A 24,268-nucleotide genomic window follows, 5' to 3' on the forward strand; every position below is an offset into this window, starting at 1 on the left:
TTAAGTAAGGGCTTTATTTTAAGGATAGAGTTGCTCAGGGTGATCCAAAGACACACACTGAGGCCTAAGGGATTGCACCGCAAACTAGAAAACCGCCAAAATTGAGACAGTTATCTAATGCATCTCTTAGGAGAGTTGCAGCCATCTTATTTTCTCTGCACATTTGCCCAATTCTGTTCTTCTCTTGGCAGTTTCCTGAACCAGGCCCTTCTAACTCCGCAGGCGTATCAAACTGCCCTACTGTCTCAAGGTCCCCATTCCAGTTCCTGAAAGAGAAACTGACTGACGAGGCCTCGATGGGGTTCCTCAGAAGGAGAACGCGCGGCAGACCCGCGGTGCCCCCGTACCCTCACCATCATGTCCCATGGTCTCAAAGAGCAGCCGCACCAACGCCAGCCGTCCCTGGTCCACCAAGGCCCGGGCCAGCCCCAGCACCTCGCCCGCGCGGCCGCGCCACACACGCTGCAGCTCCTGGCGCAGGCGCGCCGCCGGGTACTTGTCCTGGGCGCGGCGCAGCCACGCGTCCACCTCGCGGCCCAGCTCGCCATCGCTCAGCTGCGCCTGGCTCCACTGCGCCAGCAGCGCCTCGAGCAGGCAGCCGAAGCCCTCAGTGTGGCTGGAGCCGGCGTCGTCCAGCTCCACCGCGCGTTTGAAGCAGGCCGCTGCGTTGGCCTCCTCGCCCTTGATGCGCAGGCACTTGCCTCGCAGCAGCTGCACCTCCGGCAGCGAGGCGCCCAGCTCTGACTCGCCGGCCTTGGCCAAGAAGACCAGCGCCTGGTTCAGCGCCGCCTCATCCACTGCCAGCAGCTCCCGCATTGCGTCCACGCCCATGTAGTAGTACACCTGGGGTGGGGTGGCAGGGGTGAGCTTTTCAACCCTCCCTCCCCCCTCCTCTGTGACTGCTCCCCGGATTCCAGCCTTCCCTCTTTCCAGCTGTTCCTCTCTCTTTCCACAATTATTCACTGCAAATGTTGGTCCCCTGTCCCTGGAAAAGGAGAGACAGTATTCTGATTCCAGTTCCAGTCTCACCACTCTTGGCCACATAACCTTGAGCAAGGCAATTTCTGGGCCTCAGTTTTCTCATATGTAAAATATGATGTTGTCACCTTTTGCTAACCATTCCCTGTGCACAGAAAGCACTTCTGGATAAAAAATATTGGTCCCTACTTTCTGAGTGCTTAGAAAGCGTTAGGCCCTGTCCTAAATGATGTACGGGCATTCTCTCATTTATTCCTCACCTGTAGGTGGTGGGTACTGTTATCAGGTAGAAAGAGGTCCCCTATTCCTCCCTGTGTCCTAAGTTCCCAGACCTGGCCTGACAGAAAGTAAATACGTTCTTAGTAAGCCATTGGCTATGCAAACCCAGAGACGAGCTTACCCGGCCGATGTCCAGGTAGGTCTTGAGCCCTGGGCACACCTTGACCACTTCCTCGAGGTCCGCCTTGGCACAGGCCAGGTGGTTCCTGTCAGGCATGCCTCCGAGTCCCATCTTGACCCGCTCCAGGTCATGAAGGTAGGCTCTCATATGGATCTGCCCACAGAGAGTCAGCTTAGGGAAGATGCTCCACGCAAGGACCCCTGCCCTCATTTCTACACTAAATGAAGCCCATCTTTTTCTCAACAGCAGCTCAGGGAGGTTCTGTGGTGCAGCAGAAAACCCTTGAGACTGGGACCCAGGAGTCCTAGGTTCTAGTCCTGGTACAGCTTGGGATAGCCACTCCCCTTTCTGGGTCTTAGTTTTCCTATATGTACAATGAGTGAGTTGGATGAAGTAAGAGCCCTTCATTCACTCAACAAATATGTACTGAGTGTCCACTATATGCCAGGTCCTGTGCTAAGTACTGGGGGTGCACTGTTGATAAGACAGATGAGGTCCCTGTGCTGGTAGAACTTAACGTTCTACTAGGGAGAAGATCAGTACCATTTCAAGCAGTGATAACTGCTATGAAAAAAGTAAGCAGGGTGATAGGATTGAGGTGACTGGGGAAAGGGTTATTTTAGATAGAATAACAGCATCAATTTTGTGAAAGTCCATGTAAGCAAGCAGTTTGGGAAGAGTGGCAGGTAGCCGCAACTTACAGGCATCAAATTACAGAAGATTCCAGGCCCCTGCTTTCATCTTCACTTTGTCCCTTTCCCCCCCACACTTGGAGCATTTATAAAGTCTAGAGATTCAGGAGCGGTGAGGTAGGGGTGAGAAGCAGGAAGGAAGGAAAAGGGGGTCATTGTTGTTGAAAGTATTAAAGCCTCATAGCCAACAGGGGGGCTCTGGTTCTAAGAGAGCTTCATAATATGAGTGTGGAAGGTAGGGGGTGGGGGGTTGGGAAGCTCTGGTTTTATTGCAGTTGGACTTGGCTGAATTCCACCCATCCCCCTTATTCACATGTGAGCTAGAGGAAGTTGCTCAACCTCTGTGAGCCTCATTTTCCACATTTGAAAAATTAGTACACTAATATTTTCCTTGGGGAGTTACCATGATGACTGAGAGAACGTGTTTCAACCAGGACCTAGTGTATGGTAGGTGCTCAGTTCGTTCATTCATTCATTCATTCAAAAAATATTCATCAAGAGCCTGCTATGTGCCAGGTACTGTTCCAGGAACTGAGGGTACACTAGAGAGCAAAATGACAAAATTTCCTGCCCTCATGGAGCTTATATTTTAGTGGTGGGGAGAGACAAAAAAATATAATAAATAAGCAAATAGTATGTTAGGAAGTGGTAAGTGTTGAGAGGTTGCCCTGTGGTTATGGATCAGTTGGTTGGAGCATGGTCCCATAAAACCGAAAGGTTGCAGATTTGATTCCGGTCAGGGCACGTGCCTAGGTTCTGGGTTCAGTCCTGGTTGGGGCCTGTATGAGAGGCAAGCAGTTGATGTTTCTCTCTCACATTGATGTTTCTCTCTCTCTCTCTCTCTCTCTCTCTCTCTCTCTCTCTCTCTCTCTCTCTCTCTCTCTCTCTCTCTCTCTCTCTCTCTCTCTTTTCCCCTCTCTCTGAAATCAATGGGCATGTCCTAAGGTTAAAAATTTTTTTTTACATGATGAGAGGTTGATATTTTCAGTAAGATAGTGCTAGAAGCTGCCTTTAAACAAGACTTCCAGGAGGTGAGGGAGGAAGCCAATCGGACACTGGAAGAAGAGCATTTTAGGCAGAAGTCCTGAGGGAAGATGTTGCCTCAGGAACAGTATGGAGGCCAGTGTGGCTGGAAGAGAAGATGCTGAGTGAGGGGTAGGCAGAGGGAGGTGATGTCGGGAGGTAATGAGCCAAGTAGGGCCTTATGGGTTGCAGCCTCATGGGTAGGAACTGAGGTTTTCACATAGGTAACGAGTTCCCTTCCCTTCTGTTCCTTCCACCTCACCATCCCCTGCCCTCATCCTGGTGCTAGTTTGATCATCTGAGTAGTATGTGACCTTGGAGCTATAGGGAGCCAGTGAGCAGGACACAAGCTGATGATGGTTTGAGGATATTAAATCAGACCATGAACATGGAAGTGCTGGGTGAAATGCATTGTTACAGAAGTGTTACATTGTTTACTATTATGATTAATAGCATTACTGTTGATAATAACATATCAACTACAATGGATGAATATCCTGCCTACTACTGGCTGGCAAAATGATTATGCCATTGAGACCAAGAACAAGGGAGCAGATTTGAAATCATTTCCTGAGGAAGTGAGTAGAGAGGATTGGAGGGACTGTTTATCCTGGAGCAAAGCTGACTTGGAGCTCCAGGTCTCTGTCCCCAAGCAGATGGGCTCTGTGGGGGTCCAGAGGGCAGATCTGGGACCAGTGGGGGAAGGCAGAGGGAGATGTTCTCAACTAAATTTCTAACTTGAAGAGCTGGATGACTATGTGGTAGACTGCTTCAAGAGACAGGAAATCAGCTAAAAATACACCTAGTAATAGCAACCCGTCAGTTATGAGTTCTTACTGTGTGCTTCTCAGTGCTGAGTTTTACATGGAATCTAATTCTCATAACAACTCTGTGAGGTAGGTATGGTCATCTCCAGTGAGGCCCAGAATTTGGGCAAGACAATATGACTGTGGTCCCGCAGTATGTGAGTGCTGCTGTGGAACTTGGACCAAGACTAGCCGGTCCAGAGCCAGAGCTCTGATCGACTACTCCCTTAGACTACCCCTAATATATCCTGCTGCCTTTCACCAGCACCTCCTATGCGCCAGGCACGGTGCATTAGGTGTTACTTCACTTATTCTTCTGGCAACATTTTAGGACAGGTGTTACTGTTCGTATCTTCCAGATTTAGAGGCTTGGAGGATAAGTGGTTTGTCCCTGGCCCCAGAGTGATAAGTGGAGATGTCAGATTTCAACCCAGGTCTGTCTGACTACATGGGATACTGATCAAGAAGAGGCTGCAGGTCATAGACCAGGTAGGTCATTGTAGAAGGGATGCCTGCAATGGATAGGAGGGTCCTTTATTCTTTTACCCAACAACATACAGAACATAAACTGTGTGCCTCAAGGACTCCTAAGCTCCTTTCCGCCATGAAGGCTCCAATACCATTGGGTTCCGGCAACAGGGTCTTGGCCTGTGGTCCTTGTTCTCTGACTTCCGATGGCAGGAGGAGATGGAGTTAAAGGGGGACTTACCTTGGCCCTTGTGCAATATGCCTGCCAATTGAGCTCCGGATCCTGTAGGACATCCAGGGCCATGTTGCAGGTGCCAATGGCCATATCCTGTTTTCCTAGGAAGTAGAAGATTTTGGCCAGGCGATTCAGGATTGGGGGCTGGTCCTTGGCAATCTCGATGGCCTGGGTAAGGGAGGAGAGGAAGAGCAAACAATCTGTCTGTTTGCCAGAACTGGCTACATAATGACCTTCAGGAATCCCGTCTCTGGATGGAGCCATGTCATTGCAATGTTCTTATTCCCCATATCCACCTGCCAGTAAGCTTGGTCTTCTCATGGAGGCCAACACTTAGGGGCACAGCTCACTGGCATGTAACTCTTGAGAGCTCAACCCATTGCCATGCTCTCCATCATGTTCCTGGGTCATGTCCAGTGAATCCCTCCAGACCCCAGGCAAACCCCTCTTCCTCACACACATCGAGTGTGTTCCCTTCTATCTTCCCAGGGAAGATGGGAGGATGGGCCAGAATCAGCCTCTACCTCCCCTGTACCTAATGCAGAGGTTCTACCTAGGTCACAGCACTCACCCCCTATATTGTTACTGCTGGCTATGGGTGTTGTGTCCTTCGCTGCCTCTGAGATGGCGAACTGCAGGGCAGGGGCCCTGTCTGTCCCTCTCTTTGCTCCAGCAGAGTAGGTTCTCAAGGTGTGGTGAAGGCACAGTGTTTTTGTTAAATTGGACACAACTCTCAGAATACTCATGAGCCAATGTTAATGCTCTGCTCTCTTCTATGATCTCTCATCAAGAAATTGCTCATCACCCACCAGCAAGCATCAGGAATGTGCCTGTGCAGGGCACTGTGCTGAATGCACTGGTGAATGAACGTCGCAGGGTCCCTGGCCTCCAGGAAAGACTCCAAAACTGAGCTGAGTGTAGAAAGGGCCACGTAAACAAGGTGCCAAGAATAAGGCCTGAACAGCACTTTACAGTTTTCAATGAACAGTTTTGTCCACTAACTCCTTTGAGTCTCTCAATCATCTAGAAGGTAGAAAGATCACATAACTTACAGAAAAGGGGGCTCAGGGTTGGAAGTGACTTGCCTTAGCATCACATGGCCTGTGGACACAGCTGGCACGAGACCCTGGCTAAAACCATCCTCTTTCCACTACGCCACTGGAGGTGGGGAGGGACAAAGGGAACTAAGGCCTGAGGAGAGGAGCCTGAGGGTATATCTGGGAAACGGTGAACAGCGTAGAAGACAAGGCTGGAGACACAGGCTTGGGCCAGACTGGGTGTGGAAAGGGTCTGATTCTTAGGCGAAGAGGATCCATCGAGGGGACCCTTTTGTTTTGTCTGGGATGGAGAGAGAGGTCTGGAATGAGGGCACTTTCTGGGTGAGCACGCTGTGGGGGTGGAAGCGGGGGATGACACCCAGAGAAGCAGAGGGTTCCAGAAGAGGAGGATGGGGTGGTAGGCTCCGTCCTAGTTTGGACACTGGGTGGGGCTGGGGACACTTACCTTGCCAAAGCAGTCCAGGGGGTCTGTCCCGGAGTACCCGCAGTCGTGAATGCCCATAGGCGTGGTGGAGAAGGTGTCCTTCCTCTCCAGCAGCATTCCGAGGTAGCACCAGGCCAGAGCTGGGGTGAAGGGTGGGAGAGGGGTCTCTAGAAGCGGCAGGGAGGAGAGAGAGAGAGAAGCTGCAAGGATGGAGGGGCCAGCTCCCAGGAAGACAAAGGGAAGGTCAGTGCCATGAAATCACAGAGGGCCACTCAGGGACCCACCGAGAGAAACAAAGGAGGGGAGAGGGGACATGTGAGTGAATGGATGAACACACGGTTGTGCTCGATCTGTGTTTACTGTGTTGCTCAGGGGACCTCCTGGAAGGTGCACGGCTTCCCTGGCTCCAGCTCTTCAGCTCTGAGGTTCTAGTCCCTACTCGGGTCGTGTGACCCTGTGAAAAAGGACTGAACTCCTCTCCAGCACAGCCTCCATTCCAGGCCGCAAAGTGGAGGCAAGAGGCTGAGCTAGAAGCTCTCTCTCAAGCTCTGTCTCTTACATGCTAGGTCTTGAGTCACACGCCTGGAAACATGCAATTATGTGACTGACTCACCATCGGTGTACTTGCCTGTGCAAGGTGAGTGAGCTCTTGAGATGAACAAGAGGACATATGAGACTGAGGGTGAGGGAGAGAAACAGGGTCTGAAAAGGGGGGCAGCGCTCCAGGTGGGGCCAGTGCCAGAAACAGGAGCGGGGAGAGCTGGGCAGAGGCTGCTCTTCCCCCATCCCTGAGGGCCCTACCTCGGGGGTGGGGGTCCGAGGACTTGAGGACTTGCCGGAGCAAGGCCAGTGTGCGGTTGAAGGCAGGCAGCCTCTTCTGCTCCTCGCTGCCCAGCTCCAGGAAGATGCCATCTAGCCTGTGGCCGAGAAAAGGATACAGCTGGTCGGTACCACCTCCCCCAGCGGCCCCTAGCATGCTGTAAGTCCTCCCTTTCCCTGGCCAATGGCAGGGAGGGGGTCTTGGGGAGCCCTTGCCATAGACGTGGGCTCAGCCACCTGTCCCCTGGGTTCCAGTCATCACCCCCCTCCATCCCGGGCTCCCCTCCCCAGCCTGACCTGATGAAAAGCGTTGCCATGGTGAAGTACCAGCCCCTTTTCTCCTCCATGGGGATCTAGGGAAGCAGAGAATGGCCCGTGCTGCTGTTATTGAGGTACTCAGGCTATTGTTCATAGATTCCCACACTTTCTCTGAACCCGAGAAGTCTCCCGGGTCTGCCATGGACTGGCCAGATGACCCTGGGCAAGTCACTTCACTTGTCTGACCACAGAGGAGGTGACGAGATGATGTGTGTGAATGCCCTGCATGAGGAGCCCATCACAGAGCCAGTGTGGGACACGTTCCCTCCTCTCCCACCTTGTTCTCCAAGCTGAGCTCCCCTCCCCTGGCTCCCCACCTGTGTTCTGCATGCCCCCACCTTGGGGCCTACACTCCACTGGTCACCTTCTCTCCCCTGCCATCCCTCAGCTCCCACCTTCCGGAGAAAGCCCCTTTGGGTATGCTGAGTGAGTTCAGCTGAAGCCTGGGACCCCCCTGCACTGTCTCCCATTGTTATTCTTGCCAGCCTTGCCGTGCATTTAGACCGACTTGGGCACCAGATAAAATATTTATGCTGTTATTTATGGGAGTAGCTGTTCCTGCCTCGGGAAGGAATTTTAATGAAAACCAATAAAACCCCCAGTGCATATCAGCAGATCTGCTTCAGGCTCCAGCCCCTCCCTCTGTCTTCATCTCCTGTCGATGGTCTCCAGACTCGACTCTGCATTCACCTCACACCCCACGATGGCTTCCTTAGCTCAGGACCCCATCATCCCTCCCAGCAGCTGGGTGAACGCGTTCAGTCCAGCCAGCATTTCTGGGCATCTGTGGTGTGAAGCCCAGTGTTCGGTACTCTGGGAACGTGGAACTGAATGGGAGCTGCACCCTGGCCCAGATGGGCTTGCAGCCTGACTGGGGAAAGAGACCCAGGCATAAATCATAGGGCTTGACTGAGTGCCTGCCACGTGCCAGGATCCTCATAGCAATCATCTCAATCTCACAACGCCTGTGAGGTAGGTGTCACCCCATTTTACAGAGCAACATGTTAAGGCTCAGAGAGGTAAGGTGACCTGCTCAAGTTCATAAAGTGTGTGGGTATCAGTGCTGGGATCCGGGCTCCAAAGCCCACGCTCTCCTCACCACACCGGGTTGCCAGTAACTGTGGTACAAGGCAGAGTGGGGTGAAGGCCCGGAGAGGGATGCAGACAGGTATAGCAGGATGGAGAGGCTATCCCAGCCGAAAGACTCTGAGGCAGCCTTGCAGGGGTTGGGCTGTAATGTGCGTCTTGAACAGCAGAGGTATATCAGAGGGCAGATGGGGGACCGGGGCATTCCAGATGGAGGGCTCAGCGTGGAGGTGTGTGGGTAGCCTGGTGAGCGTGGAGCATGTGTATGTAGATGTGGTATTGGGGAGCTAAAGCTTGCAAATTACATTGCAGCTGCTCTGGGAAGGCCATGGATGAACTTGGAGGGAGGAAGAGAGAGGAAGGAGAACTGTGAGTCACATCCCACTGAGTGAACCAAGCCAGACCATCAAGAGGGGGCTCCACTAACTGCATTTCTCAGCCACTATTCCCCAAGGACCTTCCTGTGTGGCCCAGGCTGGGCAGTGGGGATAGGGGAGGGAAGAGTCAGGTCTTGCCTTTAGGAGCTTCCGATCTGGTGGGAAGGTCAGAACCAAAGGCACGGAATAAAGGAACACCAGGGGTAGGGGAGGAGGCATCCTACACGACCCAGGGGTACCCCCTGGGCTTCCGGAGGAGGACAGGCTGGATCAAGTTTTTCAAGGACAAAGAGGAACACCCCAGTGGGTGTGATGAGAGAAGACATTGCAGATGGAGAGGACATCACGTGCAAAAGCTCAGAGATGAGTGAGCACGGAGTGTCGGGGGCTGCATGCAGCTGTAAGGGGCAGAGGATGAGCCAGCAGGGGTACACCAGGAGGAGCCCCTAAATGCCAAGCTTAGGACCAGGAGCTCACCTGCAGGGTAGCAGGGAGCCATCAGACAACTACTGTGGGCCATGATGGCTGAAGACCTGGACATACTATCAGCATCTGACCATGGAAAGATTGAAGGCATGTGCGCCTCAGGCCACCTGGCTGCTTGTACGTGTGTTCTCATGACCGCTGACCCTATGCTCACTTTGATGTTGGCCAAACTGAGTCATGGTAGGGAAGGTCATAACCTGCTCCCCCTCTCAGGCTCCTTACAAGGAGGTGTAGCCACAAAGAGAGCAGGTGCAATAGACCTGGGGGCTGTAATACAAAGAGCAGAGGGCTGGTGACTGGCACTGGGCGGATAAGTTACCCCTGGGGACTGTGTCCTTACCTGAAGGGGGATAATAATGCCAATGTCACAGGCATTGTGAAGCAGTCCTAGCCTGGAGTACTTGCTCCATTAATGTTTACTGCCTTTCTCCTGGTTTGGGTATAAGCTGAATGGAATTAGGGGTGTCTAGGAGGCTTCTCTGTACTGTGACCTATTTCAGTTCCCTATGGAGCAATGAGGTCTCAGGCCCTGGAATCCAGAGGCATCCTCTTTCACCCCACTCTCCACACCTTGCTGTGCTCCTAGGCCTCAGATCCCCTAGGGTCCCAGGCACCTTCCCCAGTTCTAAAGGTCCCCAGTATTGGAGAGGATGTGGCGTCCCAGGCGCTCTCCCTGGTTCATGGCCACTCTCTTGTTTGGTGTTCAGGTGGCAAGGAACTAAATTATGCACCCAGCCACATAGAACATGACAGAGCTGGGACTTAAGCTCATGCCTTCATAGTCCTAGACTCAAGTATTGTCCACAACCCTCAATTATTTTGATCAATCTCCTTATTATTATCTCTGAGGACACTGAGACCACAGAGGTGAAGCAACTTGCCAACGGTCACTCAGTAGCTAGTATCAAGTCTTAAAATCCAGTGGTTTCGCCACAACTCTGATATTCTCAAGTGAGTCAAGAGCCTGGTTATGAGTTTGAACTAAGCACACAATACTACTACCTGGTGGTAGTATTTCTGAATTGCAGGGACAACTCTTAAGAGCTTCCCCTTCACCTTGAAGACTGAAAATGATTTTCAGGAAAGGAGCTAGCAGAGTGACATCTGTATGACGAATCCCAAACATAGTCCCTTCTTAGATTCCTGCTTAAGAGTTATATTTGCCAGAGGGCTTATGGGGTTGCAGATTTGGAATGGAGTCAATTGTATATAAATGGATCTGGTCTGAAGCCTTGCTGTGCCTAAGGTATTATCTTCTCTCCCTGTGATGAAGTTGGTGGATGCCATTCCCTCTGCTGTGCAGTTCTGGCCCTAAAATGGGCTGTCTCTTTAAAAATCCTTCTGGTTGTAACTGAAGCAGCAACTGAAGCTGTTACCAGGGGCAACCTGGCAAGCCACAGTGCGTTAAATTAAATTAAACAGGCCTCTGACTGTTCCCTCCCCTCCTGGAGAAGGGAAGGGCTGTTCTACCTCTCTCCTGGAAAATAAAGTTGCTGTGAAACCTCTTATGCTGCAAGGAATTCACTTCCAGAGTTGATGGCTCCCAGAGGCAAGATGTTTGGAGGCAGCCTGGGAGGGGCTGAAAGGATCTCTGCCAGGCCGGGCGTGTTTACTGAGGGCCTGCCTGGTGTGGGAGCTGGACAGGAAGCCTCGCCCTTTCTCTTGTTACATTCTTATCATGACCCCATGAGCTGGGGCTTCTGGTCTACAGGAGGGGCTGGCCAGTGAGTCAGCCCAGGCTTGGAGCTGGATGGGTCTTAGATTAGGCTGCTGCTCCCCCGCAGGGGGCGGGGCCAGGCTCAGGCACCAGCACTGACCCTGATTTGAAATCCTTAAGACCCTGCTGCTCATTGAAGATGAGAGTGAGGAACGGATCTCAGGCGAGGGGTTCTCAGGACATTTCCCAGCTACTCTGGAGTTCTCACTGTTATTTCCTTCTTTTTAAAAATGGGGAAACTAAGCCTGAAAGAGGCAGAGACTTGCCTATTTAACCTGGTATTTTAGGCCAGGTCTCTCTGACTTCAAGTTCATGTTCTCCCACAACATCTAGCTGCAGGCGTTTGTACAGTGCTTATCATTTAAAAAGCGCACTCACACACATTCCACTTGATCCTCAGAATACTATGTGGAATGTAAAGTGGGTTATAATTACCCTTTTAGTACAGGTGGGAAAACTGAGGCGAGATGATGTCCTTGAAGTCACATGGCCAGTGCGAAAGTCTGGACTGAAACCTGGAAATGGGGCTTTCATTCTTTTCCTTCCTTCCTTCCTTCCTTCCTTCCTTCCTTCCTTTCTTTCTTTCCTTCCTTTCTTTCTGCTATGCTAATAACAGCAAATTTTATCAAGCACTTGCTACACACCAGGCACATCATTTGCATGTGTTAGTTAACGCAGTAGGCCCTCTCCAGGCTTGCCTATGAGGTGGAGACTTTTATTATCCTGACTTTACAGCTGAGGCAACCGTGGTCCTGAGTGGCCCAGGTAGAAGGTAGCAGAGCTGGGAACTCAGCAGTTTAGCCCCAGAGACCCTGCGCCCAACTACCCAAGACTAGTGGTTCTCAAAGTGTGGTCCCAGGACCCGGCAGCATCCGCATCACCTGGAAATTTGATAGAAGTGCAGACTCTTGACTCACTGAATCAAAAACTCTGGGGGTGGGGCCCAGCAACCAGTGTTTTAACAGGCCCTCTAGAGGATGCACTCTTGTTTGGGAACCACTGCACTAGACTCTCACTGTATCATACTGTGCGGAGCTGAGCAAAAACAGGGTCTTTTTAAAAATGAACCAGAAGATCAGGATTTGTGATCCTCAGGGAAGCTCGAAGATCTAAGCTGCTACAGTTCCATGGGTAAATGACAAAGGTGGGTGATTCGGTAGTACCTGCAGAGAGAATAGTAGGAGTAGGATAAGCTATTACAGAGCAGGTTTGTGTTAGCTCGGGGGCATGAGGATGGATCTTAGCCATTCTATTTACTTCCAAAGGTGACCCCCCAAAAAGGAAATATTGGGGGGTTCGCTATTTGAAAGGATGTCAATAGATCTTTTAGTGTACCAATGTCTTATGATTCTATGTGCATCTGGATAGGCTCATAAGAGACCTTGTTGGTTCCTAAGGAAAACATTTGCCTTGCAGTCTGAACTTTGCTCCCGGTAACTGTTGTACTCTTCCTCTGTGAGTTAGCTCCTGAGAGCTGACTGGTTTTCTCTCAGGGGAGGGGGAGTGAAGAGGAAAGAGAACAAACATTTCTGGAGCACCGACTATCCACTGGGCACTCTAGTGCATCGTGGCACTGATCCTCACAGCAGCCTGAGATGTAATGCATCCTCCTCCTTTTACAGGCGAGGAAACAGAGGCTAAGAAAAAAAGCCACAGCCCAGCCCAGCCCCACAGCCCAGGACAGGCAGACGTGTCAGGATTCCAGTCCAGATCTGCCTCCCTCCAATGCTCCAGTTCTTTCCAACCTTATCAAGCCGACCCTGTTAAGGCTGATGGTGCAGAAAGAAATGTCACAAGGTGGCAGGACTCAGGATGTTCTTCCTGTACAACCAGAATATCCTTTGTGATCATCTGCACACCAGGCCCTGGCCTCACCCCACCTGGGTCCTCCCTGCCACCTGGGGGTGTGCACAGGAAGGCAAGACAGGATTTCTCCTCCCCTACTCAGGGGCTGCCTCAGTGGGTGAGGGGAGTAAACAGAGGGATGGGTGTGGAGGCCCACCCCTGCCTTTACCTCCCCCAGGGATCCTAGAAAGTCTGCTGGGCCAGCCTGGGCCTCAGCTTCTGAATCTGCAAACTAGGATGATACACTTGTCCTGCTTGTGCCACAGGCATGTTGGTAGGGACCAATGTGACCGAGTGGAGGGGATTTGAAGGATGGGTGCTATGTCATGCAAATAAATCCCTTAATCCATCTCTGTCTTGGGTTCCCTGGTGGGTTCTGTGCAAATCTTAAGAGCTGATCAGATCAACTGCAGCTCCCTGTTGTCACCCCCTTTCAGGTCCTAGGTCTGTCATACAAACCCAGGCCCTGTGGGTCACCTTTGTTTTGCACTAGTTCCCAGACTTGCAGGACTGCCCTGAGCCACTTCTTTATTCCACTGTCCCTAGAAAAAAGGGATCCTGTTTAGTCCTGGGTCCAAACTGAGCTCTCTAACATTGGTAGAGGCTGGGTGGGTGTGAAGAAGTACCTTGCCCTGTGCAGTAATAATAGTGATGTCTGAGTTTTCTCTGCTCCTCCCACATGTCCGTGCTTTGTTGTACAATAGTCCCTCTCTATATTGCGGTTCACTTATCGTGGCTGCACTGTATTGCGAGATTTAAAAAAATATTATATTTAATTATTTATCGCAGATTTTTCACTATATTGCGGGTTTTTGCAGTACTGTATACATATGTCGTTAAAGTTATGTAGGTTTAAGAGTGTAGAATATGTTTAAGAACATAAGTAGTGTTTATAAAAGTGTGGAAAAGGTTAATAAGGGAGTGGGAAAGGTTAATAAGGGACTGGGAACGTTTATAAGTGTGTGGGAAGGGTTTATAAAGCCTTAAAATATATATAAATACTAAAATAAATGTAAGGTTCCTACTTTGCGGATTTTCACCTGTCGCGCTGGGGGAGTCTAGAACGTAACACCCACGATAAGTGAGGGAATGCTGTACTCTTAACATAACAATCTTTTCTCCTGTACAAGAGGCAGTTGAGCCAGGTGACACTAAAGGCTTTGCTCTAGGGTCCTGTACTTTGCCAGGTAAGCAGGGAGAGAAGCCAGCAGCAAACTCTGACGGTGCTGATATGCGAATCTGAGTGGCACCAAAGCCATCAGAGCCAGAGCCTCAGGAGAGCTGTCTCTCAGCCTAGGCTTTTTGTCCCAGAGACTTGGATTTCATTCCTGCCAGCCATTTATGGCTGTGTGCCCTTGGGCAATTCACTACATCTCTCTGAACCTCAGTTTGCTCATCAGTAGCATGGAGTTAATACAAGTTCTTATTTCCCAGCATTTCTGTGAGGATCAAGAGAGCTTACCTATGAAAAGCACATGAGAGCACACAGTACCTAACTCATGATCCAGCGGTCATCTATCTCCTTTCCTAGTTGAACCAAATCAGACCTCTCTGGTTTGTGGACTGTGTGTGTGTGTACATGTGTGTCTTTGCAAGCACTATGGGAGGAGAAACTCTGCTCATGATCTCAAAAAGCCCTCAAAATACTGTCCTCCATAGTCCCTAAGCTGTGGTTCCCACCTCGGTATGTGTGTTTATGCATTTTCTTCTGCCAGGAGACTCATTCCTTCCTCCACTTCTCTGTTCCTCAAAGTCCTCCCTGTCCCTGAAATTACCTGCCTACCACCTTAGTCCAGCCACCTCATTTGATAGAGGAGGACACAGAGGCCTGGGGAGGTGAGATGACTTGCTGTCCCACAGTCGGGGCACGGCTGGGGCAGGAACCCATATCCTGGCCTCTGGCCCCAACTGGAGGTCTTCCCCAATGTCATTGTTCTTTCCCAAGGCTGGTTCTGAGTCAGGATGAGGCAGGCCACAGGGAGGGCAGGAGGAAGCGGAGAGGGGAACGGGGCCCACTAAGAAGAGGAGGCTGTGGCTCTTGTCCTGGCAGCCCCATTGGGATGAGGACAAGAAGCCTGCGTCCCTTGATGCTCGCTGGGGCTGGGCCTTTTCTCTGCAACCCCAGGTACTCCTGCTATAGCCATCAGGCTGGTACCACTGTTCCCATTTCACAGAGGCAGGTTCAGACACTCAGGGAGGTTAAGCTACTAGCCCAAGTCACCAAGGGCATGGCCAGCAGTGTGGGGGTTCCCCTGCAGCTTCCCACACTGAGGTCACCCTTGCATCTGCCCTGCACAGGGAAGCAGAGTTGCCAGTGTCTTGACGCAGCTCTGGTGTTGGGCAGAGAAGGGGAGAGTGAAAAAGGAAGGTTCAGGGCGGGTGGGGCAAGAGGGCAGAAGGGTGTGTTTGTGCTGGGGACTGCGGATTCCTGACTGGCTGTGTCCTGGGCCTTCCTGCTAGGTCCCCACCCTGTGGGTGTGGTGATTGGGATTGGAATGTCCACACCTTTGTGAGGCTGGCCTACTAGCCTGGCCTTCTTCCCTGCGGGTGAAATCTGGTACAATGGGTCACCTCGGGCATGTTGCCTCCCTCCCTGAGCCTGATATGTCCTTGGTGCAATGGGGAATCACAATACTCAACTGGCAGTTTGTCCGTGAGGTTTGAATAAAAATCAAATGTACCAAGGAATGTATAATTCCGAGCTGAGTGCCCGGGGAACAGGCTGGAATGGGGGGCACCCCCTGCAGTGGCAGTCCTCCTTGTCACCCAGGGCCTGCCCTGAGCCCTGAGCGGGAGAAGGACCTCCAAACCTGCATGTGGGCAGGGTGAAACCATGGGGATAGGGGAAGAAACACAATTGAGCTAGTTGGGACAGGGATGTTACTTTTTCTTTTCTTTTTTTTTTTAATCCTCACCCAAGGACATGCTTATTGATTTCATAGCGAGGGGGAGGGAGGGAGAAAGAAATAAAGGGAGAGATATATTGATGTGAGTGAGAAACATCGATCAATTGCCTCTCATATGTGCCCATCCAGGAACTGTACCCACAATCCAGATATGTGCCCTGACCGGGAAATGAACCTGCAAGCTTTCAGTTGATGGGATGACTCTCCAACCAACAGCACCACACTGGCCAGGGCAGGGATGTTACTTTTGAAAGAAATAAAAGTTTGATCACCTTATTTACAAAAAAAAAAAAAAAAAAAAAGGGGTGTGTGTGTGTTAAGCCTTAAAATTCAGTTCTTCAACTAAATTAAACAGTAGTCATAAACTCCTTCTGTGTGTTCAGCTCTGCTAAACGTCAGTTGGTGGGGGAAGAGAAAGGGGAGGCCCAAGACAGAGGGCTCACCCTCTAGAGGGTAAATCCCTTGCCGCTAAGCCAGAGGCTGGGAGCGGCTCTGCTAAGAAGCAACAGCAAAGCACTGGGGGGCCAGAGGGTGGGCAAGGAGCAGGGCCGGGCCCCTAAAGTGATCTGCATCCTGCCTGGAGCCTTTCATGTTTTCTCACTTCATCCTCACAGCAACCCCGCGAGAGGGATGTTAAAATCCCAGTTTGCAGATAAGGAAACTGAAACTTAGAAAAGTGAAATGACTTGCTTGTAACCACCTGGTGATAGAGGCAGAATTTTAACCTGGTCTAATTCCAAAATACTTTTAATATCCACGCAATCTTGTGATTTGCCACCAGGAATCCATTTGTGAGAGAGAGAGAGAGAGAGAGAGAGAGAGAGAGAGAGAGAGAGAGAGAGAGAGAGAGAGAGGAGAGAGAGAGAGAGTGTGTGTGTAGGGGGGATGGAAGGGGGGAATGACAGGTAAAAGAAACCTGCCTGACCGTAGTTTTGTGACTTGGGAAGGAGGAAGGCAGGGCATGAAGAGCTGGGAAAGGAAGCTATAAATCCTCACTCACTCACACACAAACGCTCTGCTTATTTTTGGATTATGGGCCACATTATTAGCTTTTATAATGTTTTCTCTTCTCATTTTAGTTAGCAGAGGAGCAGCTGTTCATTGGTTCTCCAGCTGCTCTTTATCCTTTGGACTCCAGGGGCTCCTCCCTGCCAGGGACGGTCCCAGCCCCATCAGTATGGAAAATCTCCTGGAGCTGCAGCACAGGGTGGGTCAGACCATCAGCTGCTCACGCCAGCTCCACTCTTGGGCGGCGACCCTCTCCATTTGGGGGGTCCCACACTGCTCTGAGGGGGTCCCACACTGTTCTGCTGTCCCACCTCCTCCTCCCCTGACCCTGTCTCTGACTTCGTCTCTGCCCTTATCCTTCCATACTCCTCTTATGATCCATGGAAAGCTGTTTCCGAACAGCAGCTGAGGTCCCGCTGTCCACTGCCACCCACTAGGCAAAATTCCAGAGGCAAAACTGGTGATAAAGGAAAGGGGTCTTTAATCACAAGCTTCACAGTTTTGGAATAACAGCTTTCCACCAGCATTAATCACTTAAGCCTATCAATTAAGGCTAAACTCTTTAACACCTGAGTTCTCCTAGCATTTCCCCCTGTTTTTAATTTTTCTATAGGGTTAGTTTACAAACTAAAACAACATAAGGTATAGAAGCTACACAATTTTGGAAGAATAACAGGTTTCTGGCTCACAGTTCATCCGCTCGAGAACACCCAGGGAATAACCCTGTCACCCTGTGCCAGGCCAGCCTGATCCTAGGCTGCACCCGGTGTTCCTTCCCACCCAAAATCCCATATAGGGAGACACATGCAGCTGCAGCACAATCATCTGGGCACCCTCCAGGGAGAAGAGCCCGAGCCAGTGGCCAGCCATCTGAAAGCTTGAGAGCCTGAGAGCCCTTCCTTTATATCAAATCCTCTGGCCCATAATTCCACGCGCTCTGGAGGCATTCAGCTTTTCAGCCAGTCCTGTCCTAGACTGTTTACCATTGCCTCCTCCTATGGCTCCTTCCTACTCTTCTCCAGCAATCAGATCAGATCTCTCTGTATGAAAACCACCTTCTCTTTCTCAACACTTCCTCCACCCCAGATTTCCAGGAGGTGGTTTCTGAGGGGTCTCCCCTCACCACCCGCCAGCCATCTATCTGCACTACATTCTCATCGCACCCCCACTTCTCTGACCTCTCCAGAGAGAGCAAAGGCTTTGAAGTCAGGCAGAGTACAGTGTATTCAACTGCCACTTATGTGATATTGAGCGTTACTTTACCTGGCTGTACCTCAGTTCCCATATCTGTAAAATGGGATGAGAAGGTTCTTGTGAGTCCCGTCTAAGATGAAGTCTGGAAGGCACCCACAGAAGGCATGAATATTACTGATTAAGCTGTGTGTTGTATGAAGGAAGGCTTCAAGGGGGAGGTGACATTTGAGCTGGGTTTTTATGAATGGAGTCTGCTTTCTAGGCAGAGGGAAGAGTGACTGCACAGGGAGGTATGGCACAGCACAGCGTGTTTGGAGGAGAAGTTGTTTAGAATCGCGGGGAAATGTGTCCAAGGGAAGTAAGAGGAAATGTGGCTACAGAGGAGGCAGGAGCCAGATTTCAGGGTCCACATCAGCAGTTGTTCCAGGCCATGGTGTGCTCTTCCCCGTGAAGCTTCCGCTGCCTTTTTTTCAGGCCTCATGCCTGCTCCAGGGCAGCTGTTACCGAAGCCCTCTGGCTCTGCAGGTCCCCCACAGGCCCTGTGCTGGGAGTGCCCTCACCTCCTTCTTGCCACTCCACTCCTGCCTCGTCCAGGAGCCTCCCTCAGTCACTGTGCTGATAAAAGGTGTTCCCTCTCTAAAACTCAGTCACTGCCACTCTGTCCCTAGGACCTGGACTCTCCAGGTCATTACTGACTCCAACATTGATCCGGATGTCCCCAAACCCATGTCCCTTGTCAGCTTCTGGGGGCCTGTTATTGGTTCAGAAAGTATGGTCTTTTGGTACAGCACTCAGAGATGATTGTCACATGGAACAGGCCATCTAATAAATGCCTGTGGTCTCGGCCAGCCGTAAGCACATCTCTGACTTGTCCCTTTGGCTCCTGCACCCAGAGGAGGGACCCAGGCAAGATTAGTTAATGAAGAAACAAATGTTACCTCCTCTCTTTGCCCATGAGCTTCTTAAATTCAGGGCCTGGCATATAGCAGGGGCTCAATAAATGTTAAAGTGCTGAGTATATGCCTCTCAGACAAGCTCAGAACTGACCAATTTATGCACACTTTCACCTCATGATTCAATTGGATAATCAGGAAACTGAGATCATTACTGTTTAATGTTCATGCAGCAGACACTGAGGCCAGAGACAAAAAGTGACTTGTTTATAGCCACCCAGCAAAATATTGAGAGTTGAGGACTCAAATCCAAGCCTCTATTCTCTAACTATAATGAAGTCATCATCATTATCCTGACTGTGGCTATTTCTTGAGCACCTGCTCTGTGTCAGCTACTTTATAAGCACCATCTCTTCTAATCCTCAGATGACAAAATGGAGCTTCAAATCCCCAACTTTCTCCTGGGATTTGTTGGGTGGGAACTGACCACAGCCTCTCTGTCCAGACCTGGGGAGCAGTGCCTGGGCCAGGCCTGAGGACCCAGCACACAGCCTGGGAGCCACCTCCCACCTGAGGCAATCAGCTCTTCCCTGAGAGTACTGGGTACACTGCTTGACATACTCTCCTCTGGGAGGTCACTCACTAGGTAGGTGGCCCCCACCAGGGAGGGCGGAGCCAGTCTCCATTCCATTCCTACACCGGGAGCTCTGCCTCCCTGCTCACCTCCAAGAAGCCTTCCCCCAGGGAGCAAGGAGGGACCTTGGAGACCACCCAATCCCCCTCCCTGCACCTCTTTCATAGATGAGGAAACCATAGCCCAGATAGCAGAAGACCCCCCTGGCAGGCCTCCTGCCCCTAGCCTAGGGTTCTTTAGGCCCCATTCTGCCACCAAGACCATACTCAATACAAACAATGCTGGCCATTCCTTCCCACTGAGGGCAGCTGGCATTCAGGGCCTCAGGCTCGGGCTTCAAAACAGGACACCTGTTGGCCCCACACGTTGGCCACAGCTACACCCAGTGTGGGGTGGAAGTGAGTCTCCCAGGCTGGGAGAGATAGGGGTTATCAGTGATCCTGGGGTCTCTGTGCAGGCTCTATTCCAGGTGCTTTCCAAATATCAATTCTTAGTTTTGACATCAAACAGATGAGAATGTCCTCATTTTACAGATGAGGAAGCTGAGAACATAAGAACCATCAATATCCCCATTTTACAGAGAAGGAACTAGAAGCTCAGTGATGCTGAGGACCAACTGGAGGTAAGAGAGCATGGGGGAGTTGGGATTTGGATTTGGATGCCCTGACCCAGAGTCTACCATTTTAACCTCTACCTTGCACTGCTCCTTTTAAGTCAAGTGCATGCACTCCACCCTCCACATTTCCTCTCTGAAGCCATAAGCTATTGTGGAAAAGGCTCCAAGGGGGTATGCAGAGGCTTTGTGAGTGGAGCTGTGTGTGAAGGCATGCTGCTATTTAAATATCACAGATCTAAACCATTATGAAATGCCATTGTTATCAGTTCAACTCTGCCTGTGCTGTGCCCTCACAGAAAAGTCATGGCACCTCTCTGAACTGAGGTTCCCTCTTCTGTAGTGAGGAGGACAATGCCCACCATTCATCTATCATCCAATGCAGGTTGCCTTTGAGATGGCCCCAGTGATCCCTCTCTCCTGATATGTGTGCCCTGTGCAATCCCCTCCCTTTGAGTAGGGCTAGACCTACTGACTTGCTTCTAGTGAACAGAATGTAGCGAAAATGATGGAATGTCCTCGTGGCAAGGATTTGAGGGAGGCCGCTGGCCACAGCCAGTGAGGAACTGAATCCTGTCAACTGCCAGGTGAGCGAGCGTGGAAGGAGAGCCAGCAAGCCTTCAGATGAGACCACAGCCCTGAGGCACCCAGCTAAGCCACACCTAGATTCTTGACTCACAAAAACCCTGAGATAACAAATGCTTATTGCTTTAAGCTGCTAAGTTTTGGAGGGTATTTTTTATGCAGCAATAGGTAATTAAAATACATAGTATTTGTCTAGTTAGTGCCAGGCACTATGCTGCACCTGCATTCATTCAAGATACATTTAGTAAGTGCCCCTGTGTACCAGGCACTGTGCCAGGTATTGGGTTTACAGTGGTAAGCCAGACAGATGTCCTCACTCTCAAGGACCTCAAGGTTGAGTTGGGGAGACAGATTTGTAAATGGACAGTGTGAGCAGTGCTATGGGAGCCCAGGGAGGCACCTGACCCAGCCTGGAGAAGTCAGGGGAGGGATGCCCAAGACTGTGACACCCTTCCGGGCGAAGGTGAGCAAAAGGGCACCTCAGAACGAGGTTGAGAGTGGTAAGATGGGTGGTAAGGAGACCTGGCTCAGGGGGAACAAGGGGAAGCTGACCATGGGAAAAGTCTGGATGGAAGGGGGAACATGGCAGAGGGAGGGCAGAGATCACTCAGGGCCTCAAATGCCCACCACAGAGCTTTGGATTCATCTTCCAGGTGGTGGAGAATCACTGGGGGTTGTAAGCAGCTGAGGGACATGGCCAGCATGACTGAGCAATGTGACACTGGCAGCAGGGTGGAGGACAAGGCCGAAGGGTCAAACCAGAGGGCAGGAACCCAGGAGGATGATGGCGACTACACTGGTTCAGGCAGGGACTGTTGGAGGCTGGGTTGGCACAGGGAGGCTGGAGAGGAGGGGACAGACCTCAGAGATATGAAGAGCCAGAATAGATAGGATTTGAGGTCTGAATGGATGGGGGTAGGGGGTGAGTGGGGAGGTGAGAATACAGCCCACATTTCTGGCAGAACGTCTGGTTTTGCCTTTTACTTAAGTGGGTGTGCATGGACACATCGGGTACTTGCTGGGAGGGGCCCAGTGAGAGGGATGAGTTGGCCAAATTGAGTTTTTGGTGTTGCCAGAACAAACATCTTTGCAGGCTGCCCTGCTAGGAAGAGGGTCCACCCCTATCTAGTTCAGCAGAGAAAAGCTACAGACCTGATCTGGGACCTAAGGGAGATGCTGAGTAGGAGAGGCACGTTGGGAAGGTCCTCCGGAAGCCAAAGGGCCAGGGTTTGGGGGGGTCTTCGGGGTTCAGGGGCATCCCTGTAGACTTCAGGGGCCACGGCCTCAGCCCTCCCAGCCTGGGGTGGGGTCACTCACCTGCTGCCCATAGCTCAGCGCCTTGTCATAGAGCGCGATGCCGGCCTCCAGCACCCGCGCGTGCTCCTCTGCGCTGGCGCATCCCACGTCAAAGCCGTGCGCATAGCCCTGCTCCGCCAGGCATCGTGCGGCTCGGAGCTGGGGGTCTTCGTCGGCCTCGGGGTCAACCTCCAGGCCCATGAGGCCGGCCAGCCTTACAGCACAAGCCTCTTCCTCTTCCTCCTGTCCTAGTCGCCCGTACACATGCGCCAGATTGGCCCAGGCGTTGAGGTTGCCCGGATCCTCACGGGCCACTTCGAGGAAGAGCTCACGGGCCTCGTTCACCTCCTCCAGGTAGAAGGCAAAGGTGCCCAGGAGGTGGCGCACCGCCGAGCGCTGCGGGGCAGCTGCCAGCTCGAGCTCCAGCCGCAGACCGTCCCGTTGCAGCTTCAGATCTCGGGCGCGGAGCGAGGCCGGCGAGTGCGGCTCGAAGTTCAGCTGCATCTCTAGGTGGAAGTGGCCCGGGAGATAGTCCAGGTCGCCGATGAGGGCGTCCAGGTCGTCGGCCACGGCCTCGGGGGCCGCCATGTCTGCCTCACTGCTCCCCGGACCTGGCCCTTGCCCCGGAGGCTGCGGAGGGCAGTGGATGGGGCGCCCCCCGAGTGAGCCCGGCGCGTGAAGGTCAGCGCTCGGCGGCCCAGGGCGCGGTCACCTCCGGGTGCCCGGGTGCCTCCCGCCGGGGGGTGGGTCCCTGTAGGTGTTTCCGCTTTCGCTGCTCAGGGGCTCTTAGACGCCAGCATTGCATGACCAGGTGTGCCGGACAAACAGGTGCATTGCCAAATGCCGGCGCGCAAACCCAGTTGCAAGGCAAAAGGCGTGTTTTCACTCTCTGCTGAAGGAACTGAGGTTCAGGAGGAAAAGGACTAGCCAAGGTCACAGAGCTGAGATGTGCTCAACCAGGCCTTTCTCGGTGGGCCCTGCTCCACCCTCCCTGGTTGAGCTCGCTGGCCGGGCGAGCCAGGAGTGGCCTTCCAGCTGCCTGCATCAGCTCCCCTCCTTCCTGCTGCTGTCCTTTCCTCACCATAGGGCCTCAGTGTTCTCCTTCCTCTTAACACAGCCTGCCACCTCCCTCGGTCTCTTCCTTCAGCCTCATTTTATCAGGCTTCTCCACGTGGGATCTCGCTGCCTCCTCTCTGCCCTGCAGTTGGCCCCATTGGAAAGACCAAGGGGCTCCATGTCCTGGTTCTAAGGCTTGTTCTCCATCACTGAAGTGTGACCTTCATAATTTCACACTTCAGACTCTCCTCATCTGTGACGTGAAGGTGACATCCTCTCACCCAGGGGCAGGTAGGCATCATGGGTAAACTTGGTAAGTATCACTCTGAATAGCTGCCAGCTCCCACTCCTGCACTCTACCTGTGGCCTTGAAAGGGGTGGGTTCACCACTCTCTAGAAGGCTGGGCTATACTCCCAGCTCCAGGGCTGTTTGTCCTCCAGCGCTTGGCTTTTGTAGCAAGTCTGAACTTCTGAGTCCCTCCTGTCCCTCTTTTCACTGGGGCTGGGCTCCTTGAGACCCCGTTGCTTCAAGTTTTTGAAAAACAGAGCATTTTCAAAAGGGGAAATCGAGCTAACTAGTAAACTTAGAACAAAAAATAGACTTGAACAATAAAAAAGTAAATTAAAACAACATTCTGGTGCTATTTTTCACCTGTAATTTTAAAGTATACAATTTAATAATTTTTAATAAAAATTGTTACCATAAATTTCTGGTGATTGTGAGATGAAACATGGGCTCTGACCTGCTCAGAAGGCCCAGGAATGGATTCCAGAGTGTTTGGTTGTTCCTTTTTTTAAAATTTTTATTGTGGTAACATAACATAAAATTTACCATTTTAACCATTTTTTAAGTGTACAGTTCAGCAGCATTAAGTATATTCACATTGTTGTGCAATCATCATCACTATCCATTTCCCGAAGTTTTTTATCTTCTCAAACTGAAACTCTGTGCCCATTAAACAATAGCTCCCCATTCCCCTCGTTCCCTAGCCCCTGCTAACCACCATTCAACTGCTGTCTCAACTTACTGCTTTAGCTATCTCAAATGAGTGGAATAATATGATATTTACCCTTTTGTGTCTGGCTTATTTCACTCAGAATAATGTCATCAATGTTCACCCACATTATAGCACATGTCAGAATTTCTTTCCTTTTTAAGGCTGAATATTTCATTGTATGTATATTACACATTTTATCTATTCATCCATTCACTCCAAGAGGGTGGCTTCCACCACTTGACTATTGGGAACAATGCCACTATGAACATGGATATACAAATATCTATCTGAGACCCTGCTTTCAATTCTTTTGAAAATATACCCAGAAGTGAACTTGCTTGGTCATGTGGTGA

At 51.3% G+C, this 24,268-nt stretch overlaps 1 protein-coding gene across 2 annotated transcripts; it reads right to left on the reverse strand.

Annotated features, from left to right (window-relative positions):
* Nucleotides 1-22,584, reverse strand: TTC22 (tetratricopeptide repeat domain 22). Of its 2 annotated transcripts, none has more exons than XM_090269530.1 (7): nucleotides 21,883-22,584; nucleotides 7,201-7,256; nucleotides 6,886-7,001; nucleotides 6,106-6,224; nucleotides 4,609-4,770; nucleotides 1,379-1,531; nucleotides 1-843 (listed from the first exon to the last, which is right to left on the reverse strand). In XM_090269530.1, the coding sequence occupies exons 1-7, from the start codon at nucleotides 22,447-22,449 to the stop codon at nucleotides 307-309; spliced, it is 1,710 nt and encodes a 569-aa protein (XP_090125656.1). In that variant the 5' UTR covers nucleotides 22,450-22,584; the 3' UTR covers nucleotides 1-306. The 2 variants fall into 2 exon arrangements, with proteins under 2 accessions (XP_090125656.1, XP_090125655.1); XM_090269529.1 differs by having other exon boundaries at nucleotides 6,106-6,251.
* Between the last annotated feature and the right edge of the window lie 1,684 nt (nucleotides 22,585-24,268).

The sequence above is a fragment of the Furipterus horrens genome, unplaced genomic scaffold, assembly GCF_987537825.1.
Source record: "Furipterus horrens unplaced genomic scaffold, mFurHor1.1.pri manual_scaffold_3, whole genome shotgun sequence".
NCBI lineage: Eukaryota > Metazoa > Chordata > Mammalia > Chiroptera > Furipteridae > Furipterus > Furipterus horrens.

What these genes read in the sequence shown, in the direction of transcription:
- TTC22 (XM_090269529.1), bottom strand. Translation starts at nt 22,449, where the DNA reads ATGGCGGCCCCCGAGGCCGTGGCCGACGACCTGGACGCCCTCATCGGC. An exon ending in CGCTGAGCTATGGGCAGCAG is followed by an intron (nt 7,257 to 21,882) that starts GTGAGTGACCCC and finishes CTGCTTCCCTAG; the next exon opens with ATCCCCATGGAGGAGAAAAG. An exon ending in CATATTGCACAAGGGCCAAG is followed by an intron (nt 1,532 to 4,608) that starts GTAAGTCCCCCT and finishes CTCTGTGGGCAG; the next exon opens with ATCCATATGAGAGCCTACCT.